A 24,876-nucleotide genomic window follows, 5' to 3' on the forward strand; every position below is an offset into this window, starting at 1 on the left:
AACCCTAGAATCATGGATGTATGTTGTCCTTAAACATTTAAATTATTTTACTCATAGTGGTTCTTGTCATGCTGCACTGCCCCAACATGATGCACTTACTAAATTCAAGTACAAAGTCAATGCTCATATTGGGCCAATAGAAATGACTTGAAAACATATTTCACATTTGAAATTAACATACTTTCATACTTTTTTCATTTCTTTGTAAATGTTGCACTGTAAAGGACAACAAGACTACCCCAACAATTAGCACTTACTGTCCAGAAATCAAGTCAGTGCCCATGTTAAGGTAATCTTACTGACCAACTTATTTAAAGAATGTTGTTAGACCTCTTTGACAAAACCATCATGACGAAAACAACCCCAAAGAGAAGCACTTTTGAATTGAAAAACCAAAAGTGAGACGATTTGAGGTGTTCTCGTGAAAATTAAATGCCCACCAAGATGCATTTCATGAAATCAAGAAGTAAATGGTCATTCTGAGTCAGAACAACAAACCTGTTTCTTACACAGGTTCTTTTCTGTAGATGAGGTGAAATCTTCCAGTATCTTCTGTGTTGTCCACACTGCACTGGAAGTCTTGTTCTTGGAGCAGACTTTACCCCTTTAAATGCTGAATGACTCCAACAAACTCCACCTCCATTTGACAAAGTTTCAGTGGTGGAGGTGACGTTCCGCCAACGACTCTCCCCTGACGAGCAACAATAATCATCTCAATATGAAAGAAAGGCTGTTGAGATGTGAACAGTGCTCAGTCAGCTTTTCACTGGTTCACTTGATTAACTGTTTGAAAGATATAGCTGTATCTTTGTAAACAACACAAAAGTACAGTGAGGAAATTGACAAATAATCATAATCAGATCTACATTTAAGCAAAATGGGTACTAAACAAAGGGACAGTCAGGAAAAGTGGCAAAGTGAAACAAGATTCACACCCCAACTTATAAGCACTTTCCAGTCTTTCCTTCAAAGAATGTGCATAAAGTTGAGGTGTATATCCCACTGATGTTTCAAAAGAAATGTTGAGCTTGTACATTGGACGATGGAAAGGTCTTAAAAGTACCCCAACAAGAAGCACTTACTCCACTGAAAAACATAGTTAGTGTTTGTGTTGGGGCAATGATAACGGCCAAGTCTGACTCGTGATTCAACCAAAGAACCAATATAACTACTGATTGCCTTGTAGAGCTGATTTCTTGCATATTTCCACGGGGATCAGGACATTCAGGTGCTTAAATGATGTCCAGTTTGATGAAAATGTGCACTATGGAATTTGCCATAACCAAGACAACCCCAAAGAGAAGCACTTGTGAATAGAACAATCACAAGTCTTTCTGTTTGAGGCAGTCTGAATCAGATATCCTCAAAATATATTTCAGTACACACACACAGAACAAAGAAAAACGTAAAGTCAAATACTCTTAAACCCTAGAATCATGGATGTATGTTGTCCTTAAACATTTAAATTATTTTACTCATAGTGGTTCTTGTCATGCTGCACTGCCCCAACATGATGCACTTACTAAATTCAAGTACCAAGGCAATGCTCATATTGGGCCAATAGAAATGACTTGAAAAAATATTTCACGTTTAAAATTAACATACTTTCATACTTTTTTCATTTCTTTGTAAATGTGTTAACTGTAAAGGAAAACAAAACTACCCCAACAATTAGCACTTACTGTGTTCAGAAATCAAGTCAGTGCCCATGTTAAGGTAATCTTACTGACCAATTCATTTAAAGAATGTTGTTACGTTTAAGCAAAATGGGTACTAAACAAAGGAAAAGTCAGGAAAAGTTGCAAAGTGAATCAAGATTCATACCCCAACTTATAAGCACTTTCCAGTCTTTCCTTCAAAGAATGTGCATAAAGTTGAGGTGTATATCCCACTGATGTTTCAAAAGAAATGTTGAACTTGTACATTGGACGATGGAAAGGTCTTAAAAGTACCCCAACAAGAAGCACTTACTCCACTGAAAAACATAGTTAGTGTTTGTGTTGGGGCAATGATAATGGCCAAGTCTGACTCGTGGTGCTTAAATGATGTCCAGTTTGATGAAAATGTGCACTATGGAATTTGCCATAACCAAGACAACCCCAAAGAGAAGCACTTGTGAATAGAACAATCACAAGTCTTTCTGTTTGAGGCAGTCTGAATCAGATATCCTCAAAATATATTTCAGTACACACACACAGAACAAAGAAAAACGTAAAGTCAAATACTCTTAAACCCTAGAATATTGGATGTATGTTGTCCTTAAACATTTAAATTATTTTACTCATAGTGGTTCTTGTCATGCTGCACTGCCCCAACATGATGCACTTACTAAATTCAAGTACCAAGTCAATGCTCATATTGGGCCAATAGAAATGACTTGAAAACATATTTCACATTTAAAATTAACATACTTTCATACTTTTTTCATTTCTTTGTAAATGTTGCACTGTAAAGGACAACAACACTACCCCATCAATTAGCACTTACTGTCCAGAAATCAAGTCAGTGCCCATGTTAAGGTAATCTTACTGACCAACTTATTTAAAGAATGTTGTTAGACCTTGTTGTGCTCGCCCATGTGCCCATGTGAACTTATAAAATGTATGAACACTTTGTGAATGTGTATATCCAACTTTGAAACGGCTCAGCTGAAAAGCGGCTGCAATGTACCTCCTGGTGATCTCGGCCGAGATAGTCCGTTTGCGACCCCACTGCCTAGCCCGAGATAGCAAGTTTATGACCCCTAGAGGGGGGGGTCAAAACAGATCAAAGCAAAGCAAGGAAAGTTTCTGCCAGGGAAACAGACTCCCTGGGGATTTACGACACCCCCTGGGGGGGGGCCGGACACAGCGGAGCCCGAAAACCAGGCCTCCAAAATGGTACTGCTTCTTAAATACCAGCAACCCCCCCAGCCTGGAACTGGCTTTAATGTGCCTCATAAAATGGCGACCCTGCCATGAACTACAATCCCAGCATGCCTTGCGGGATGGGGCGGCGCCTGAGAGCGACGCGCACCCAATCCCGAGTGAGGCACTGATGACGTCATCGCAGCGCGCGGAGATACAAAACTCTGTGCTGCACCAAGACTTTCTCTCTTCCCTTCCGACCAACCTTCCGTCCTGAGCAGCTGGACCTTTGGCTGTGGGCCAAAGATCACATCTCCTCCTCCCCCCCTGGGAGGGGGGAGAGAAGATCCAGCGGAGCGTTGCTCCACGGCCGGCCCATGCTCTGCATGCCCTTGCCCCAGCTTGGCCTGGAGATCCGCTGCGGTCACGGAGCGAGGCAGCGCTCCGGCCCTCCTGCTCCTTTTAACCTTTTCTCTGCTTGAGTTCCCTTAGCCCGGAAGCCAGAATCTTCCAGATCCGTGAGCCCGCGCCTTGGTGGAAGACGGCGACGGCCCTGATTCCAGTGGACTGTCCTCGCACGCCTGGAGGCGCGTCAAGCGGCTCCGTGATCGGAGAGACCTGCCCGGCTGTGAGACGCAGAAAGACTGCATCTCTTTTCAAAGGAGGAACGTGGAGAGCAAGCTGAGCAGCTGCCCGCCCCGGGGAACCCCTGCAGGATCGTCCTGCCCGTGGGGTCTCCACAGGACTGAGCCGAACCGAGCCGCATGGTGGAGCCGAGAGAAACGAGGCCGCATCGGACTGGAACCCCGACAGAGCCCGCAGCCCAGATCCAGAATCCAGAGGAGACGTGAGGTGGCGTGTGGGCGATCAGTCAGTTAGAACGGTGTAAAGCTGAACTTATGTTTAATGAGATTACTGTACGTTATCATTATTGTGTTCTTTATCATCTTTATTATTATCACATTTGATTCTTTTCTTTTCATTTCATGCATTTTAACTTTCATTTAATTTCTATTGATTGTTGTTTTTCTAGTTAGTTAATGGTTTTGTAATAAGGTAGTTTTGCCATCGGGATTTATTGGGTATTTATTTACCATCTTTTGATACCTGTATGTGAATAAATCCTGATTGATTTTTTGAACGAGTGGTGGTTGTTATTTCATGCAAGATTTGGTCACAAGTTGATTTGTTTAAGCAGAGCCCAGTGTTCGGATATCACGCCTTCACTGTTATTCTGTAAGATTTGTTGTTCTGCAGGATAAATCAAAAATCATATGAGACTGATTTTCTGCTGTTTTAGTTATCGAATCCCACCGGAAGTAAGGCCCGGCGGTGGTGCCCCGAGAATTATCATTTTGATAATATGATTTGATAAATAGTCAACTTTATTAATTATTAATAATTCTTTAATAGAATTATCATTAGCCTTGATAACTGGACAGCCAAGCTACCCCGAGACGCACAACATAAATGGAGCCCCCGTGCGAGGCTCTCGATAATAACGATATTTGTGACCAGGTTGTATGAAATAACAACATTAATTTTGATCGGGAAAGAAAATATCTTTATTTTTCTTCCCCTCTCATTATCTGATTCCTACGGTTACTTTAAGTTGTTCTAATGGCAACCTCGCTTCACTAAGGGTTGGTTGCTTTGTTAAGTTCTTTAATTTTATTAGTTTGAACTTTTATTTTTCATCACACGATTATTAATCTTGTGATTGATTTCCTCTGCAACCTTACTTCACTGAAGCTAATGCTACTGCTTCACTGAAGGTAATGGTTGGGTTTGCTTTAAGTTCTGTTAATTTTATTAACCTGAACTTTTTCTATCACTCAATTTTTGTGAATCTGTTTGAGTAATTTCCTCTTGCAACCAGGTTCCATGGAAACTAATGGTTGGCTCGCTGTAAATTCCTGATTTTTATTAATCTGAACTTTTATTGAGGGATCACTATTTTATTAATCTCTGATTAATTCCCTTTTGCAACCATACTTAACTGAAGGTAATGGTTGACTTAATTTCTTTAATTCTATTAATTGAACTGTTGCTGATTACCCCATGTGAGTTATTAATCTTCTCAGATTAATCTCTACTGTGTTTTAAATTGAATCTTTAATTTAAAGTTATTTAAAGATTCCTCCCTGTTAACTCACTTTATTAACTCCTTTCAGTTGGTTCTTGCTTCTAAGGTTATAACCAATACCCCAGTCTCTCAGGGTTTGTTATCGGTTTAATTTCTTCTAATCTGGGTGATAACGTGAGCTGACTTCGTTAATAAGTGTAATCTCTTGCCAGAATCCCAAGCGAAGCGCTGGGGCCTGGATCGTGAGCTGAGGTGTGGTTATTAATGGCAGAGAGCTCATCGCAGTGGACGGAGAACCAGAAGAGGTGACCAGGCTGATGGAGATGGACCGACAGGCAAGTCTGTTCTTAGGCTGGACCCAAAAAGGTGGCGAGCCCGGTCATCTCATCCCCTGAGCCCCCTGGTCAGACGCCACTATGAGTAAGCCGATAAATTAATTACCCGAAAGGAGCTGCGGCCCTTCCCAGTTTTCACTGTTACTGACGCTGAAGAAGCAGCTCAGCGTTTTCTTAAAGTAAACCAGAGAAGAACAACCAAGGCGCAGACACCGTACCTCAGAGCACAGGGGGGTCCCACGTTTGACCTTTTTAGCCAAAGAACACTGAACAGCTGCATTATCTTTATGCAGCGGCCCCCTCGCAATTTTTCTGACCCAGAAGTGGAAGTCCGCTCCACACCTGGAAGGGAGGTAGGATACCTTGTGGCGTTAAAGAAAAATTCACGCCTACACACAATTTCCAGGCTTCCACAGCCGACATAAGTTAATTTGTGTGTTTTTGTCGCCTAGCAATTAATCAAAGAGTGGTTAAATTGTTGGCTTTTGATTTTAGGTACAGTGTACATCCTGAAACCTAACTAACCCCTCCTTTTATCTTTCATCTACCGCACTTTAAGAGTGATATCACTGTGTTAGGTAAATGAATGATGTTATTGCTTCAAATATGTTTTTCTTTTCGTATTTTTGTGCATTGCTCGCCTAGTGGACTAACCAGGCCAGCTCACGCCCCCAACCAGAGTCACGACCACATGGACTGACCGTTTGTTTTAGCTCCGACGCGGACCCTGCAGTCCTTCATCAAATCTAAAACGGGGGGATGTTGTGCTCGCCCATGTGCCCATGTGAACTTATAAAATGTATGAACACTTTGTGAATGTGTATATCCAACTTTGAAACGGCTCAGCTGAAAAGCGGCTGCAATGTACCTCCTGGTGATCTCGGCCGAGATAGTCCGTTTGCGACCCCACTGCCTAGCCCGAGATAGCAAGTTTATGACCCCTAGAGGGGGGGGTCAAAACAGATCAAAGCAAAGCAAGGAAAGTTTCTGCCAGGGAAACAGACTCCCTGGGGATTTACGACACCCCCTGGGGGGGGGCCGGACACAGCGGAGCCCGAAAACCAGGCCTCCAAAATGGTACTGCTTCTTAAATACCAGCAACCCCCCCAGCCTGGAACTGGCTTTAATGTGCCTCATAAAATGGCGACCCTGCCATGAACTACAATCCCAGCATGCCTTGCGGGATGGGGCGGCGCCTGAGAGCGACGCGCACCCAATCCCGAGTGAGGCACTGATGACGTCATCGCAGCGCGCGGAGATACAAAACTCTGTGCTGCACCAAGACTTTCTCTCTTCCCTTCCGACCAACCTTCCGTCCTGAGCAGCTGGACCTTTGGCTGTGGGCCAAAGATCACATCTCCTCCTCCCCCCCTGGGAGGGGGGAGAGAAGATCCAGCGGAGCGTTGCTCCACGGCCGGCCCATGCTCTGCATGCCCTTGCCCCAGCTTGGCCTGGAGATCCGCTGCGGTCACGGAGCGAGGCAGCGCTCCGGCCCTCCTGCTCCTTTTAACCTTTTCTCTGCTTGAGTTCCCTTAGCCCGGAAGCCAGAATCTTCCAGATCCGTGAGCCCGCGCCTTGGTGGAAGACGGCGACGGCCCTGATTCCAGTGGACTGTCCTCGCACGCCTGGAGGCGCGTCAAGCGGCTCCGTGATCGGAGAGACCTGCCCGGCTGTGAGACGCAGAAAGACTGCATCTCTTTTCAAAGGAGGAACGTGGAGAGCAAGCTGAGCAGCTGCCCGCCCCGGGGAACCCCTGCAGGATCGTCCTGCCCGTGGGGTCTCCACAGGACTGAGCCGAACCGAGCCGCATGGTGGAGCCGAGAGAAACGAGGCCGCATCGGACTGGAACCCCGACAGAGCCCGCAGCCCAGATCCAGAATCCAGAGGAGACGTGAGGTGGCGTGTGGGCGATCAGTCAGTTAGAACGGTGTAAAGCTGAACTTATGTTTAATGAGATTACTGTACGTTATCATTATTGTGTTCTTTATCATCTTTATTATTATCACATTTGATTCTTTTCTTTTCATTTCATGCATTTTAACTTTCATTTAATTTCTATTGATTGTTGTTTTTCTAGTTAGTTAATGGTTTTGTAATAAGGTAGTTTTGCCATCGGGATTTATTGGGTATTTATTTACCATCTTTTGATACCTGTATGTGAATAAATCCTGATTGATTTTTTGAACGAGTGGTGGTTGTTATTTCATGCAAGATTTGGTCACAAGTTGATTTGTTTAAGCAGAGCCCAGTGTTCGGATATCACGCCTTCACTGTTATTCTGTAAGATTTGTTGTTCTGCAGGATAAATCAAAAATCATATGAGACTGATTTTCTGCTGTTTTAGTTATCGAATCCCACCGGAAGTAAGGCCCGGCGGTGGTGCCCCGAGAATTATCATTTTGATAATATGATTTGATAAATAGTCAACTTTATTAATTATTAATAATTCTTTAATAGAATTATCATTAGCCTTGATAACTGGACAGCCAAGCTACCCCGAGACGCACAACAACCTCTTTGACAAAACCATCATGACGAAAACAACCCCAAAGAGAAGCACTTTTGAATTGAAAAACCAAAAGTGAGACGATTTGAGGTGTTCTCGTGAAAATTAAATGCCCACCAAGATGCATTTCATGAAATCAAGAAGTAAATGGTCATTCTGAGTCAGAACAACAAACCTGTTTCTTACACAGGTTCTTTTCTGTAGATGAGGTGAAATCTTCCAGTATCTTCTGTGTTGTCCACACTGCACTGAAAGTCTTGATCTTGGAGCAGACTTTACCCTTTTAAATGCTGAATGACTCCAACAAACTCCACCTCCATTTGACAAAGTTTCAGTGGTGGAGGTGACGGTCCGCCAACGACTCTCCCCTGACGAGCAACAATAATCATCTCAATATGAAAGAAAGGCTGTTGAGATGTGAACAGTGCTCAGTCTGCTTTTCACTGGTTCACTTGATTAACTGTTTGAAAGATATAGCTGTATCTTTGTAAACAACACAAAAGTACAGTGAGAAAATTGACAAATAATCATAATCAGATCTACATTTAAGCAAAATGGGTACTAAACAAAGGAAAAGTCAGGAAAAGTTGCAAAGTGAATCAAGATTCATACCCCAACTTATAAGCACTTTCCAGTCTTTCCTTCAAAGAATGTGCATAAAGTTGAGGTGTATATCCCACTGATGTTTCAAAAGAAATGTTGAGCTTGTACATTGGACGATGGAAAGGTCTTAAAAGTACCCCAACAAGAAGCACTTACTCCACTGAAAAACATAGTTAGTGTTTGTGTTGGGGCAATGATAATGGCCAAGTCTGACTCGTGGTGCTTAAATGATGTCCAGTTTGATGAAAATGTGCACTATGGAATTTGCCATAACCAAGACAACCCCAAAGAGAAGCACTTGTGAATAGAACAATCACAAGTCTTTCTGTTTGAGGCAGTCTGAATCAGATATCCTCAAAATATATTTCAGTACACACACACATAACAAAGAAAAACGTAAAGTCAAATACTCTTAAACCCTAGAATCATGGATGTATGTTGTCCTTAAACATTTAAATTATTTTACTCATAGTGGTTCTTGTCATGCTGCACTGCCCCAACATGATGCACTTACTAAATTCAACTACCAAGGCAATGCTCATATTGGGCCAATAGAAATGACTTGAAAATATATTTCACGTTTAAAATTAACATACTTTCATACTTTTTTCATTTCTTTGTAAATGTGTTAACTGTAAAGGAAAACAAAACTACCCCAACAATTAGCACTTACTGTGTTCAGAAATCAAGTCAGTGCCCATGTTAAGGTAATCTTACTGACCAATTCATTTAAAGAATGTTGTTACATTTAAGCAAAATGGGTACTAAACAAAGGAAAAGTCAGGAAAAGTTGCAAAGTGAATCAAGATTCATACCCCAACTTATAAGCACTTTCCAGTCTTTCCTTCAAAGAATGTGCATAAAGTTGAGGTGTATATCCCACTGATGTTTCAAAAGAAATGTTGAGCTTGTACATTGGACGATGGAAAGGTCTTAAAAGTACCCCAACAAGAAGCACTTACTCCACTGAAAAACATAGTTAGTGTTTGTGTTGGGGCAATGATAATGGCCAAGTCTGACTCGTGGTGCTTAAATGATGTCCAGTTTGATGAAAATGTGCACTATGGAATTTGCCATAACCAAGACAACCCCAAAGAGAAGCACTTGTGAATAGAACAATCACAAGTCTTTCTGTTTGAGGCAGTCTGAATCAGATATCCTCAAAATATATTTCAGTACACACACACATAACAAAGAAAAACGTAAAGTCAAATACTCTTAAACCCTAGAATCATGGATGTATGTTGTCCTTAAACATTTAAATTATTTTACTCATAGTGGTTCTTGTCATGCTGCACTGCCCCAACATGATGCACTTACTAAATTCAAGTACAAAGTCAATGCTCATATTGGGTCAATAGAAATGACTTGAAAACATATTTCACATTTGAAATTAACATACTTTCATACTTTTTTCATTTCTTTGTAAATGTTGCACTGTAAAGGACAACAAGACTACCCCAACAATTAGCACTTACTGTCCAGAAATCAAGTCAGTGCCCATGTTAAGGTAATCTTACTGACCAACTTATTTAAAGAATGTTGTTAGACCTCTTTGACAAAACCATCATGACGAAAACAACCCCAAAGAGAAGCACTTTTGAATTGAAAAACCAAAAGTGAGACGATTTGAGGTGTTCTCGTGAAAATTAAATGCCCACCAAGATGCATTTCATGAAATCAAGAAGTAAATGGTCATTCTGAGTCAGAACAACAAACCTGTTTCTTACACAGGTTCTTTTCTGTAGATGAGGTGAAATCTTCCAGTATCTTCTGTGTTGTCCACACTGCACTGGAAGTCTTGTTCTTGGAGCAGACTTTACCCTTTTAAATGCTGAATGACTCCAACAAACTCCACCTCCATTTGACAAAGTTTCAGCGGTGGAGGTGACGTTCCGCCAACGACTCTCCCCTGACGAGCAACAATAATCATCTCAATATGAAAGAAAGGCTGTTGAGATGTGAACAGTGCTCAGTCTGCTTTTCACTGGTTCACTTGATTAACTGTTTGAAAGATATAGCTGTATCTTTGTAAACAACACAAAAGTACAGTGAGGAAATTGACAAATAATCATAATCAGATCTACATTTAAGCAAAATGGGTACTAAACAAAGGGACAGTCAGGAAAAGTGGCAAAGTGAAACAAGATTCACACCCCAACTTATAAGCACTTTCCAGTCTTTCCTTCAAAGAATGTGCATAAAGTTGAGGTGTATATCCCACTGATGTTTCAAAAGAAATGTTGAGCTTGTACATTGGACGATGGAAAGGTCTTAAAAGTACCCCAACAAGAAGCACTTACTCCACTGAAAAACATAGTTAGTGTTTGTGTTGGGGCAATGATAACGGCCAAGTCTGACTCGTGATTCAACCAAAGAACCAATATAACTACTGATTGCCTTGTAGAGCTGATTTCTTGCATATTTCCACGGGGATCAGGACATTCAGGTGCTTAAATGATGTCCAGTTTGATGAAAATGTGCACTATGGAATTTGCCATAACCAAGACAACCCCAAAGAGAAGCACTTGTGAATAGAACAATCACAAGTCTTTCTGTTTGAGGCAGTCTGAATCAGATATCCTCAAAATATATTTCAGTACACACACACAGAACAAAGAAAAACGTAAAGTCAAATACTCTTAAACCCTAGAATATTGGATGTATGTTGTCCTTAAACATTTAAATTATTTTACTCATAGTGGTTCTTGTCATGCTGCACTGCCCCAACATGATGCACTTACTAAATTCAAGTACCAAGGCAATGCTCATATTGGGCCAATAGAAATGACTTGAAAATATATTTCACGTTTAAAATTAACATACTTTCATACTTTTTTCATTTCTTTGTAAATGTGTTAACTGTAAAGGAAAACAAAACTACCCCAACAATTAGCACTTACTGTGTTCAGAAATCAAGTCAGTGCCCATGTTAAGGTAATCTTACTGACCAATTCATTTAAAGAATGTTGTTACATTTAAGCAAAATGGGTACTAAACAAAGGAAAAGTCAGGAAAAGTTGCAAAGTGAATCAAGATTCATACCCCAACTTATAAGCACTTTCCAGTCTTTCCTTCAAAGAATGTGCATAAAGTTGAGGTGTATATCCCACTGATGTTTCAAAAGAAATGTTGAGCTTGTACATTGGACGATGGAAAGGTCTTAAAAGTACCCCAACAAGAAGCACTTACTCCACTGAAAAACATAGTTAGTGTTTGTGTTGGGGCAATGATAATGGCCAAGTCTGACTCGTGGTGCTTAAATGATGTCCAGTTTGATGAAAATGTGCACTATGGAATTTGCCATAACCAAGACAACCCCAAAGAGAAGCACTTGTGAATAGAACAATCACAAGTCTTTCTGTTTGAGGCAGTCTGAATCAGATATCCTCAAAATATATTTCAGTACACAAACACATAACAAAGAAAAACGTAAAGTCAAATACTCTTAAACCCTAGAATCATGGATGTATGTTGTCCTTAAACATTTAAATTATTTTACTCATAGTGGTTCTTGTCATGCTGCACTGCCCCAACATGATGCACTTACTAAATTCAAGTACAAAGTCAATGCTCATATTGGGTCAATAGAAATGACTTGAAAACATATTTCACATTTAAAATTAACATACTTTCATACTTTTTTCATTTCTTTGTAAATGTTGCACTGTAAAGGACAACAAGACTACCCCAACAATTAGCACTTACTGTCCAGAAATCAAGTCAGTGCCCATGTTAAGGTAATCTTACTGACCAACTTATTTAAAGAATGTTGTTAGACCTTTTTGACAAAACCATCATGACGAAAACAACCCCAAAGAGAAGCACTTTTGAATTGAAAAACCAAAAGTGAGACGATTTGAGGTGTTCTCGTGAAAATTAAATGCCCACCAAGATGCATTTCATGAAATCAAGAAGTAAATGGTCATTCTGAGTCAGAACAACAAACCTGTTTCTTACACAGGTTCTTTTCTGTAGATGAGGTGAAATCTTCCAGTATCTTCTGTGTTGTCCACACTGCACTGAAAGTCTTGATCTTGGAGCAGACTTTACCCTTTTAAATGCTGAATGACTCCAACAAACTCCACCTCCATTTGACAAAGTTTCAGTGGTGGAGGTGATGGTCCGCCAACGACTCTCCCCTGACGAGCAACAATAATCATCTCAATATGAAAGAAAGGCTGTTGAGATGTGAACAGTGCTCAGTCTGCTTTTCACTGGTTCACTTGATTAACTGTTTGAAAGATATAGCTGTATCTTTGTAAACAACACAAAAGTACAGTGAGAAAATTGACAAATAATCATAATCAGATCTACATTTAAGCAAAATGGGTACTAAACAAAGGAAAAGTCAGGAAAAGTTGCAAAGTGAATCAAGATTCATACCCCAACTTATAAGCACTTTCCAGTCTTTCCTTCAAAGAATGTGCATAAAGTTGAGGTGTATATCCCACTGATGTTTCAAAAGAAATGTTGAGCTTGTACATTGGACGATGGAAAGGTCTTAAAAGTACCCCCAACAAGAAGCACTGAAAAACATAGTTAGTGTTTGGGTTGGGGCAATGATAACGGCCAAGTCTGACTCGTGATTCAACCAAAGAACCAATATAACTACTGATTGCCTTGTAGAGCTGATTTCTTGCATATTTCCACGGGGATCAGGACATTCAGGTGCTTAAATGATGTCCAGTTTGATGAAAATGTGCACTATGGAATTTGCCATAACCAAGACAACCCCAAAGAGAAGCACTTGTGAATAGAACAATCACAAGTCTTTCTGTTTGAGGCAGTCTGAATCAGATATCCTCAAAATATATTTCAGTACACACACACATAACAAAGAAAAACGTAAAGTCAAATACTCTTAAACCCTAGAATCATGGATGTATGTTGTCCTTAAACATTTAAATTATTTTACTCATAGTGGTTCTTGTCATGCTGCACTGCCCCAACATGATGCACTTACTAAATTCAAGTACCAAGGCAATGCTCATATTGGGCCAATAGAAATGACTTGAAAATATATTTCACGTTTAAAATTAACATACTTTCATACTTTTTTCATTTCTTTGTAAATGTGTTAACTGTAAAGGAAAACAAAACTACCCCAACAATTAGCACTTACTGTGTTCAGAAATCAAGTCAGTGCCCATGTTAAGGTAATCTTACTGACCAATTCATTTAAAGAATGTTGTTACATTTAAGCAAAATGGGTACTAAACAAAGGAAAAGTCAGGAAAAGTTGCAAAGTGAATCAAGATTCATACCCCAACTTATAAGCACTTTCCAGTCTTTCCTTCAAAGAATGTGCATAAAGTTGAGGTGTATATCCCACTGATGTTTCAAAAGAAATGTTGAGCTTGTACATTGGACGATGGAAAGGTCTTAAAAGTACCCCAACAAGAAGCACTTACTCCACTGAAAAACATAGTTAGTGTTTGTGTTGGGGCAATGATAATGGCCAAGTCTGACTCGTGGTGCTTAAATGATGTCCAGTTTGATGAAAATGTGCACTATGGAATTTGCCATAACCAAGACAACCCCAAAGAGAAGCACTTGTGAATAAAACAATCACAAGTCTTTCTGTTTGAGGCAGTCTGAATCAGATATCCTCAAAATATATTTCAGTACACAAACACATAACAAAGAAAAACGTAAAGTCAAATACTCTTAAACCCTAGAATCATGGATGTATGTTGTCCTTAAACATTTAAATTATTTTACTCATAGTGGTTCTTGTCATGCTGCACTGCCCCAACATGATGCACTTACTAAATTCAAGTACAAAGTCAATGCTCATATTGGGTCAATAGAAATGACTTGAAAACATATTTCACATTTAAAATTAACATACTTTCATACTTTTTTCATTTCTTTGTAAATGTTGCACTGTAAAGGACAACAAGACTACCCCAACAATTAGCACTTACTGTCCAGAAATCAAGTCAGTGCCCATGTTAAGGTAATCTTACTGACCAACTTATTTAAAGAATGTTGTTAGACCTTTTTGACAAAACCATCATGACGAAAACAACCCCAAAGAGAAGCACTTTTGAATTGAAAATCCAAAAGTGAGACGATTTGAGGTGTTCTCGTGAAAATTAAATGCCCACCAAGATGCATTTCATGAAATCAAGAAGTAAATGGTCATTCTGAGTCAGAACAACAAACCTGTTTCTTACACAGGTTCTTTTCTGTAGATGAGGTGAAATCTTCCAGTATCTTCTGTGTTGTCAACACTGCACTGAAAGTCTTGATCTTGGAGCAGACTTTACCCTTTTAAATGCTGAATGACTCCAACAAACTCCACCTCCATTTGACAAAGTTTCAGTGGTGGAGGTGATGGTCCGCCAACGACTCTCCCCTGACGAGCAACAATAATCATCTCAATATGAAAGAAAGGCTGTTGAGATGTGAACAGTGCTCAGTCTGCTTTTCACTGGTTCGCTTGATTAACTGTTTGAAAGATATAGCTGTATCTTTGTAAACAACACAAAAGTACAGTGAGAAAATTGACAAATAATCATAATCAGATCTACATTTAAGCAAAATGGGTACTAAACAAAGGGACAGTCAGGAAAAGTGGCAAAGTGAAACAAGATTCACACCCCAACTTATAAGCACTTTCCAGTCTTTCCTTCAAAGAATGTGCATAAAGTTGAGGTGTATATCCCACTGATGTTTCAAAAGAAATGTTGAGCTTGTACATTGGACGATGGAAAGGTCTTAAAAGTACCCCAACAAGAAGCACTTACTCCACTGAAAAACATAGTTAGTGTTTGTGTTGGGGCAATGATAACGGCCAAGTCTGACTCGTGATTCAACCAAAGAACCAATATAACTACTGATTGCCTTGTAAAGCTGATTTCTTGCATATTTCCACGGGGATCAGGACATTCAGGTGCTTAAATGATGTCCAGTTTGATGAAAATGTGCACTATGGAATTTGCCATAACCAAGACAACCCCAAAGAGAAGCACTTGTGAATAGAACAATCACAAGTATTTCTGTTTGAGGCAGTCTGAATCAGATATCCTCAAAATATATTTCAGTACACACACACAGAACAAAGAAAAACGTAAAGTCAAATACTCTTAAACCCTAGAATATTGGATGTATGTTGTCCTTAAACATTTAAATTATTTTACTCATAGTGGTTCTTGTCATGCTGCACTGCCCCAACATGATGCACTTACTAAATTCAAGTACCAAGGCAATGCTCATATTGGGCCAATAGAAATGACTTGAAAATATATTTCACGTTTTAAATTAACATACTTTCATACTTTTTTCATTTCTTTGTAAATGTTGCACTGTAAAGGACAACAAGACTACCCCAACAATTAGCACTTACTGTCCAGAAATCAAGTCAGTGCCCATGTTAAGGTAATCTTACTGACCAACTTATTTAAAGAATGTTGTTAGACCTCTTTGACAAAACCATCATGACGAAAACAACCCCAAAGAGAAGCACTTTTGAATTGAAAAACCAAAAGTGAGACGATTTGAGGTGTTCTCGTGAAAATTAAATGCCCACCAAGATGCATTTCATGAAATCAAGAAGTAAATGGTCATTCTGAGTCAGAACAACAAACCTGTTTCTTACACAGGTTCTTTTCTGTAGATGAGGTGAAATCTTCCAGTATCTTCTGTGTTGTCAACACTGCACTGAAAGTCTTGATCTTGGAGCAGACTTTACCCTTTTAAATGCTGAATGACTCCAACAAACTCCACCTCCATTTGACAAAGTTTCAGTGGTGGAGGTGACGGTCCGCCAACGACTCTCCCCTGACGAGCAACAATAATCATCTCAATATGAAAGAAAGGCTGTTGAGATGTGAACAGTGCTCAGTCTGCTTTTCACTGGTTCACTTGATTAACTGTTTGAAAGATATAGCTGTATCTTTGTAAACAACACAAAAGTACAGTGAGAAAATTGACAAATAATCATAATCAGATCTACATTTAAGCAAAATGGGTACTAAACAAAGGGACAGTCAGGAAAAGTGGCAAAGTGAAACAAGATTCACACCCCAACTTATAAGCACTTACCAGTCTTTCCTTCAAAGAATGTGCATAAAGTTGAGGTGTATATCCCACTGATGTTTCAAAAGAAATGTTGAGCTTGTACATTGGACGATGGAAAGGTCTTAAAAGTACCCCAACAAGAAGCACTTACTCCACTGAAAAACATAGTTAGTGTTTGGGTTGGGGCAATGATAACGGAGGGTTACACGGTAACCCAGGTTCTCTGAGTGGAGAGACTGACTCTCCACTACAGATTAATTTCATTTATCTGTATGGGAACTGACCTCGAACGAGGCAGTCTCGTGGAATACCTCTTTAAGACACACGTACTGGTGGCCCTGCCTCCATGCCAATCACGGGGCTACATAAGCTCCCCGTGGGCAGTGCCACCCTGATTTAATTTTTGATTGACACGACGTTCAGAGCGGCTCTTGTGTGGAGAGTCAGTCTCTCCACTCAGAGAACCTGGGTTACCGTGTAACCCTCCGTTCTCTTTCGTGTTCGAGACTGACTCTCCACTACAGATTAATTTCATTTATCTGTATGGGAACGCTGTAAGACACACCGCGAAGAACGAGCAGACCAGCCGCCCCACGGCAGCCAAAGCGGTTCAACCCCAAATGAGCCCGCCTATCGAAAAAACTCTGCCAGCAAAAGCCGTATAACTCGTGGCCTAGGCGCGAGACGCTACCTAGGCCCAGCTGACCCTGCCAGACGCAGAAGGCCAGTCAAATAAGACGTCACGGCCTAGGCGCAAGACGCAACCTAGGCCCAGCTGACCCCGCCAGACGCAAAAGGTCAGTCAAATAAGACGTCATGGCCTAGGCGCAAGACACAACCTAGGCCCAGCTGACCCCGCCAGGCGCAAAAGGTCAGTCAAATAAGACGTCACGGCCTAGGCGCAAGACGCAACCTAGGCCCAGCTGACCCCGCCAGACGCAAAAGGTCAGTCAAATAAGACGTCACGGCCTAGGCGCAAGACGCAACCTAGGCCCAGCTGGCCCTGCCAGACGCAGGCCAGTCAATAAAGTAAAATAGCCGGCCAGACGCACGGCTAGCCGAAAACCCAACATCACCCCGAGCCAAACCGAGGCGACCGGAGGCACGGTGAGCTGTTCTACTGCGCAGCGCCCAGGACACGCTCCGCGAACGGAGTGCCGGCTGCCATATTCATGCAGTAGAACCTAGCAAATGTGGAGGGCGCAGACCAAGAGGCTGCCGCACAAACTTCGGACAACGAGGCACCCCGCCACAAAGCCCATGAGGTAGAGACGCCTCGCACCGAATGTGCGCGCACCCGGGTCGGGGCCGGCTTGCCCGCCTGCCTGTAAGCCTCCAGAATCGTCTCCACGACCCAATGAGACAGCCGGTCCTTCGAGACCGGCTGACCCCTACAGTTAGGCCGATAACAGACGAAGAGCTGGTCCGTCGCCCTGTAGGCCTGAGTCTGCTGAATGTAGGCCCTCAGGGCCCTGACAGGGCACAAGGACGTCTGCAATTCGGCGTCCCCACCCTGCGGGGGATTGAAGGGGCGCAGGACCAAGGACTGACTAGCCTGGGACTCCCACACCTTCGGTAGGAAAGCTGGGTTCGGCCGCATCTCCACCCCAGCATCACCCGGCAGGAACCGGCAGCAGTCTTCATGGACCGACAAGGCATGGAGCTCTCCTATCCTCTTCGCAGACGCGATAGCCAGCAAGAAGGCCGTCTTGAAAGAGAGCCACTGAATCTCGACCGACTCCAGGGGCTCAAAAGGCGCGTGACGCAAGGCCGCCAGGACTAGTCCCAAATCCCAAGGAGGGGGGGGCGGTCTCGGCCCTCTAAGTGAGGGGCGACCCCGACGGGCGCCCCGAAGGAACCGGGCAATAAGGGCGCAACTGTCCCCCGACAGCTTGCGCGGCCCGACACGGGCTGCCTTTATGGCCGACACCATCCCCCTGAGAGTCGAAGGGGACCTACCCGCCTCCAACAGTCCCTGGAGGAACAGGAGGACGTCACCAGCCCCACAAGTCAGAGGATCTAACTGCCTCGCATCGCACCACGATCGGAACACTCCCCATCTGTATATGTATGCCCTCGTCGTAGACAGAGCCCGGGCCCCCTCCATAGTGCCCACTACAGCCGGGGCCAACCCCATGGCTAGAAACTCGGCCCTTTCAGGGGCCAGGCCCAGAGCTTGAGACCCCGGGGAAAGGGATGAAAGAGAGTCCCGTGGGCTTGCGACAGGAGGTCCCGGCGCACCGGAAGCTCCCAGGGTTGACCCTGGAGAAGGGGCGCAATCGCCGAGAACCAGAACATCTGCGGCCAATAGGGAGCCACCAATATGAGGCTCACGCCCTCGACCCGGACTCTCTGAAGGACCGAGTGAAGAAGAACAAAGGGAGGGAAAGCGTAGAGGAGACCCCGGGGCCACTGATGCGCCATCGCGTCTGTGCCCAGCGGAGGGTCGTCCCTCCCCACGGAAAAGAACAGGGGACAGTGTGTTGTCGCCCTGGACGCAAACAGATCGGCCACTGCGGTACCGAACTGGTCCCAGATCTGTTGCACCACCTGGGGATGCAGTCTCCATTCCGTGGCGAGGGGGCCCCCCCGCGAGAGTCGGTCCGCAGCGACGTTCACGACCCCCGGCACGTGCATCGCCCTCAGGGACTTGAACCGTGGGTGAGCCCAGTCCCATAGTATCCGCGCCATCCTGCAGAGGCGAGGGGAGCCCAAGCCCCCCTGCCTGTTGACATACGCTGCCGCCACCGTGCTGTCTGTTCGCACCAGCACATGGCGGCCCGCCAGGACTGGCCCGAAGTGGAGAAGCGCCAGATATACCGCACGCAGCTCCAACACATTGATATGCTGGGCCAACCAATGACCCTGCCAGCGACCGCTGACGCCGCTGCCCTCGTGGACCGCACCCCAGCCGACCGGGGAGGCGTCCGAAGACACCACCTGGCGACGCACAACAGGGCCCAGTGTGTTGCCCCTTGTCAACGTGGCAGGCTGCTCCCACCAAAGGAGAGCCAGCCGCATCTTGCGTGTCACCGACACCCTGGCCTGCCCGTCTCTTTGTGGACAGGGACCCAGTCCCAGGAAGCGCCGTTGTATCGGCCGCATATGCAAGAGCGCCAGGGGCACCACGTGCACCGTGGCCGCCATCAACCCCAGCAGGCGGAGGCACAGCTTCCAGCGCACTCTGGCTCCCAGCCGAAAGTGAGACAAGCACGTCCTGATGGCAGCCTGTCTCACCGGAGTCAGGGACAGTGTCCCCGCCCTGGAATCCACACACATGCCCAGAAAGTCCGTGGACTGCGATGGCTGAAGCCTGCTCTTCGCCAGATTGAGACGCAGGCCCAGGAGATCCAGATGCCGCCGGAGTCGAGCAACGTTGTCGCGACATAGCTCCGCTGAGCGAGCACACACCAGCCAATCGTCCAGATAATTCAGGATGCGCATGCCCTCCTGACGCAGGGGACCCAAGACCGCATCCATGCACCGCGTGAACGTGCGCGGGGCCAAAGAAATGCCGAATGGAAGGACACAAAACTCGTAGACTTTGCCGCTGAAAGCAAATCTGAGGTAACGTCTGTGACCCTCCCAGATTGGAACTTGGAAGTAGGCGTCCTTCAGGTCGATGGTGGCAAACCAATCGCCCGGAAGAACCGCCTGACGGACCCTCGGCACCGTCAGCATCCTGCAACGCAGGGGTCTCAAAAATCTGTTGAGCCCCCTCAAGTCCAAAACCGGTCTCAACCCCCCATCCTTCTTGGGGACGAGAAAATAACGGGAATAGAACCCAGCCTGCCGGTTGATCCGCGGCACCTCCCTGATGGCTCTCTTCGCCAGGAGAGTGCCGATCTCCGCCGCCAAAACCCCTCTCTGCTGTGCGTCTGTCACTACCGTGAGGGTGACGGACTCTGTTTGTGGGGGCTTGTGCAGAAACTGCACCCGATACCCCTGGGTCATGGTGGAAACTACCCAGGGGTCGGCCCCGATTGTCCCCCAGAACAAGGTCTGAGCCAGGGGACGGCAAGAGGGGGCTGGGCCCCACCAACTGTCAGGGACGAGACGAGGCCGCACGGGGACCCTTGCCCCGACCTCGACCCGAACGCTGCCCGCGTCCCGCGTTCCCGCGCCGAGCAGCATCCAGCTGGACCCTCAGGTCGCCCTGATCTGACTGCCGCAGTACCGGCTGCCGCCGCGGCGCCACCTGGGGAGCCCTGAAGCCCTGCCCACGGCCCCGTCGTTTCTGGAGGCCTCCTGACAGGTCTTTGGCACACTTGCGGGCCTCTCGGGCCTCCTCGAGCAGTGCCTTGGCGTCCGGGCCGAACATGGCAGACGGCACCACCGGCAGCTTAAACAGCACATTCCGGTCTTCCGTACCAAACGACGATTGGGACAACCACAGATGGCGCCTCGCCAGCCAAACCGAGGCTGTGGCCCTACCGGACGCCACCGCCTGCTCCTGCATCAGCTTCGCCGAGAGCGAGGACACCCGATGCAGCTCAGCCGCTACACTGGAGTCCCCGCCTACCAGTCGCTTGGTTAGGTGGCGCTGGTACAGAGCCAGGATGGACCCCGTATTGACCAGCTTAGACTGCACCGCCGTGGTTGCGTGCACTCTAGTAAGCAATGCGTCCAACGGCTTAGTGTATTTGCCCGAGCACTTCGGCTGCCCCAGAACCGATGCGGAGGGGGGGGTGAAGAAAGCCCTCATGGACTGATCCACCTCGGGAGCCGGCCCACAGCCAATCTTCTGACTGTCACTCACGTTTGACAGCTGTCTACACATCCCTGACCACCTGCGGGCCTTGGACGGGTCAGTCCACTGCCGGAGGACAATATCCTCTACATCCGGCAGTAACGGGACCATTCGGGGGCGTGGCTGCTCCTCATCCTCATCGGCAAACCGGGAGGCCCCCCGGCGATGCTCGGTCGGCAGCTCGACGCCCAATGCCTGAGCGGCGCGAGCCATGATCTCATGCAGGAGAGGTGGAGGGTCCCTCTGCTCCTGGTCCTCCCCCTGCTCTTGCTCCGCCTCCCCCTGTTCTCCTTGACTGAAGGGGTCTTCTCCCTCTGAGTCAAACCCAATAATATCAACCTCATACACTGACTCCGCCGCATCGTCCATAGGCTGCTCGACAGGCTGCTCGGTCACTGAGGCGGCATCAGAGCCTGATGCGGGCGGCGGCACGGACACCGTAGCCTCCGGAGGTGGCGTAAACAATGTGCCGTCCCCCACCGACCGCCTTTGTCGTTTGGCTGGAGCCGGACCGCCGCCCGAGGGGTCCAGAGAGAATGACTCAGCTCTAGCTCTCCTCACCCTGGCCGGCAAGATGAAGCAGCTCATACATGCCGATGGGTCCCGCATGGACATACGGGCATGTTCCGGTCCCAAACACAGCCGGCACATGTCATGGGCATCCTCTGCAGGCATCCTGACTTCACAGGTCTGACATAAGGGAACCTGTGAACCGGGAGTGGCCATTGTTCACAGAGGTAAACTGTATTTATATAATATATATATATATATATATATAGATATATATAATACAGGAAAATCCTGTATATATAAATGACAGTGGTAGCCAACCTACAAACTCAACGCGTTGCCGCGGTGTAGGCTGCTAACGCAGTTGCAACAATAATATATGTCTATGTGTGTAAACCACACCATATATATATAACGCCAGGTAACAGCCAGCAAACCGCAGCACAGGCAACAGTGCCCTCTCGTGGACACCGGCCGCAGTGTGGCCTGCGCTCACCCCTCCCGCCGACGCCGACGTCACGCGGAAGCGGAAGTCAGATGCCGGTGCTGCTGCTAATGCTGTCCCCTGGTCGTTTGTTTACAACGTGAAGCGTGTTGTACACGGCGCCACGAGCGCTCCACCAACTAGGTCGGTTTCACGCTGAGGAACGCCGCGTACAGTCAGTTCATGAAGCGCCGACTACCAGGTCTCCCCCACCTTAGGCGGGTTTAACACAAGCAGTACGACGCGACGAGTCAACGGCGACTACTGCACCTCCCCTGCCTGAGGCGGGTTCGGTACAATGTCCCGCTGTCTGACAAGGCAACAGTGCTTCCCCCGCCGCCGGCGGGTTCGACTACCGTGCCCGGATTTTCTATGGGAATATCTGTACAGCTGGGACCCCAAGGGATCCTGAGAGGAGCCCCGCAGGACCTGCTCTCTACACAAAGGTAAGCTACGATTCACAGAAACGCTTTGAGGTAACCCCACGTCTGCCAACGTGGAAATCAAATGAATCAGGGTGGCACTGCCCACGGGGAGCTTATGTAGCCCCGTGATTGGCATGGAGGCAGGGCCACCAGTACGTGTGTCTTAAAGAGGTATTCCACGAGACTGCCTCGTTCGAGGTCAGTTCCCATACAGATAAATGAAATTAATCTGTAGTGGAGAGTCAGTCTCGAACACGAAAGAGAACGGCCAAGTCTGACTCGTGATTCAACCAAAGAACCAATATAACTACTGATTGCCTTGTAGAGCTGATTTCTTGCATATTTCCACGGGGATCAGGACATTCAGGTGCTTAAATGATGTCCAGTTTGATGAAAATGTGCACTATGGAATTTGCCATAACCAAGACAACCCCAAAGAGAAGCACTTGTGAATAGAACAATCACAAGTCTTTCTGTTTGAGGCAGTCTGAATCAGATATCCTCAAAATATATTTCAGTACACACACACATAACAAAGAAAAACGTAAAGTCAAATACTCTTAAACCCTAGAATCATGGATGTATGTTGTCCTTAAACATTTAAATTATTTTACTCATAGTGGTTCTTGTCATGCTGCACTGCCCCAACATGATGCACTTACTAAATTCAAGTACAAAGTCAATGCTCATATTGGGTCAATAGAAATGACTTGAAAACATATTTCACATTTAAAATTAACATACTTTCATACTTTTTTCATTTCTTTGTAAATGTTGCACTGTAAAGGACAACAAGACTACCCCAACAATTAGCACTTACTGTCCAGAAATCAAGTCAGTGCCCATGTTAAGGTAATCTTACTGACCAACTTATTTAAAGAATGTTGTTAGACCTTTTTGACAAAACCATCATGACGAAAACAACCCCAAAGAGAAGCACTTTTGAATTGAAAAACCAAAAGTGAGACGATTTGAGGTGTTCTCGTGAAAATTAAATGCCCACCAAGATGCATTTCATGAAATCAAGAAGTAAATGGTCATTCTGAGTCAGAACAACAAACCTGTTTCTTACACAGGTTCTTTTCTGTAGATGAGGTGAAATCTTCCAGTATCTTCTGTGTTGTCCACACTGCACTGAAAGTCTTGATCTTGGAGCAGACTTTACCCTTTTAAATGCTGAATGACTCCAACAAACTCCACCTCCATTTGACAAAGTTTCAGTGGTGGAGGTGACGTTCCGCCAACGACTCTCCCCTGACGAGCAACAATAATCATCTCAATATGAAAGAAAGGCTGTTGAGATGTGAACAGTGCTCAGTCTGCTTTTCACTGGTTCACTTGATTAACTGTTTGAAAGATATAGCTGTATCTTTGTAAACAACACAAAAGTACAGTGAGAAAATTGACAAATAATCATAATCAGATCTACATTTAAGCAAAATGGGTACTAAACAAAGGGACAGTCAGGAAAAGTGGCAAAGTGAAACAAGATGCACACCCCAACTTATAAGCACTTTCCAGTCTTTCCTTCAAAGAATGTGCATAAAGTTGAGGTGTATATCCCACTGATGTTTCAAAAGAAATGTTGAACTTGTACATTGGACGATGGAAAGGTCTTAAAAGTACCCCAACAAGAAGCACTTACTCCACTGAAAAACATAGTTAGTGTTTGTGTTGGGGCAATGATAACGGCCAAGTCTGACTCGTGATTCAACCAAAGAACTAATATAACTACTGATTGCCTTGTAGAGCTGATTTCTTGCATATTTCCACGGGGATCAGGACATTCAGGTGCTTAAATGATGTCAAGTTTGATGAAAATGTGCACTATGGAGTTTGCCATAACCAAGACAACCCCAAAGAGAAGCACTTGTGAATAGAACAATCACAAGTCTTTCTGTTTGAGGCAGTCTGAATCAGATATCCTCAAAATATATTTCAGTACACACACATAACAAAGAAAAACGTAAAGTCAAATACTCTTAAACCCTAGAATCATGGATGTATGTTGTCCTTAAACATTTAAATTATTTTACTCATAGTGGTTCTTGTCATGCTGCACTGCCCCAACATGATGCACTTACTAAATTCAAGTACCAAGGCAATGCTCATATTGGGCCAATAGAAATGACTTGAAAATATATTTCACGTTTAAAATTAACATACTTTCATACTTTTTTCATTTCTTTGTAAATGTGTTAACTGTAAAGGAAAACAAAACTACCCCAACAATTAGCACTTACTGTGTTCAGAAATCAAGTCAGTGCCCATGTTAAGGTAATCTTACTGACCAATTCATTTAA

The 24,876-nt window shown here is 44.8% G+C and overlaps 1 protein-coding gene across 1 annotated transcript in view; it reads right to left on the minus strand.

Moving 5' to 3' along the window:
* The window catches only part of LOC133447791 (uncharacterized), a 779,477-nt gene that overhangs the window by 479,383 nt on the left and 275,218 nt on the right, over positions 1–24,876 (minus strand). The window contains exon 3 of the mRNA XM_061726502.1: positions 20,491–20,503. Within this exon, the coding sequence (XP_061582486.1) occupies positions 20,491–20,503 (13 nt within the window). The remainder of the gene's footprint in view (positions 1–20,490; positions 20,504–24,876) is intronic.

Source organism: Cololabis saira, chromosome 1 (assembly GCF_033807715.1).
Source record: "Cololabis saira isolate AMF1-May2022 chromosome 1, fColSai1.1, whole genome shotgun sequence".
NCBI lineage: Eukaryota > Metazoa > Chordata > Actinopteri > Beloniformes > Belonidae > Cololabis > Cololabis saira.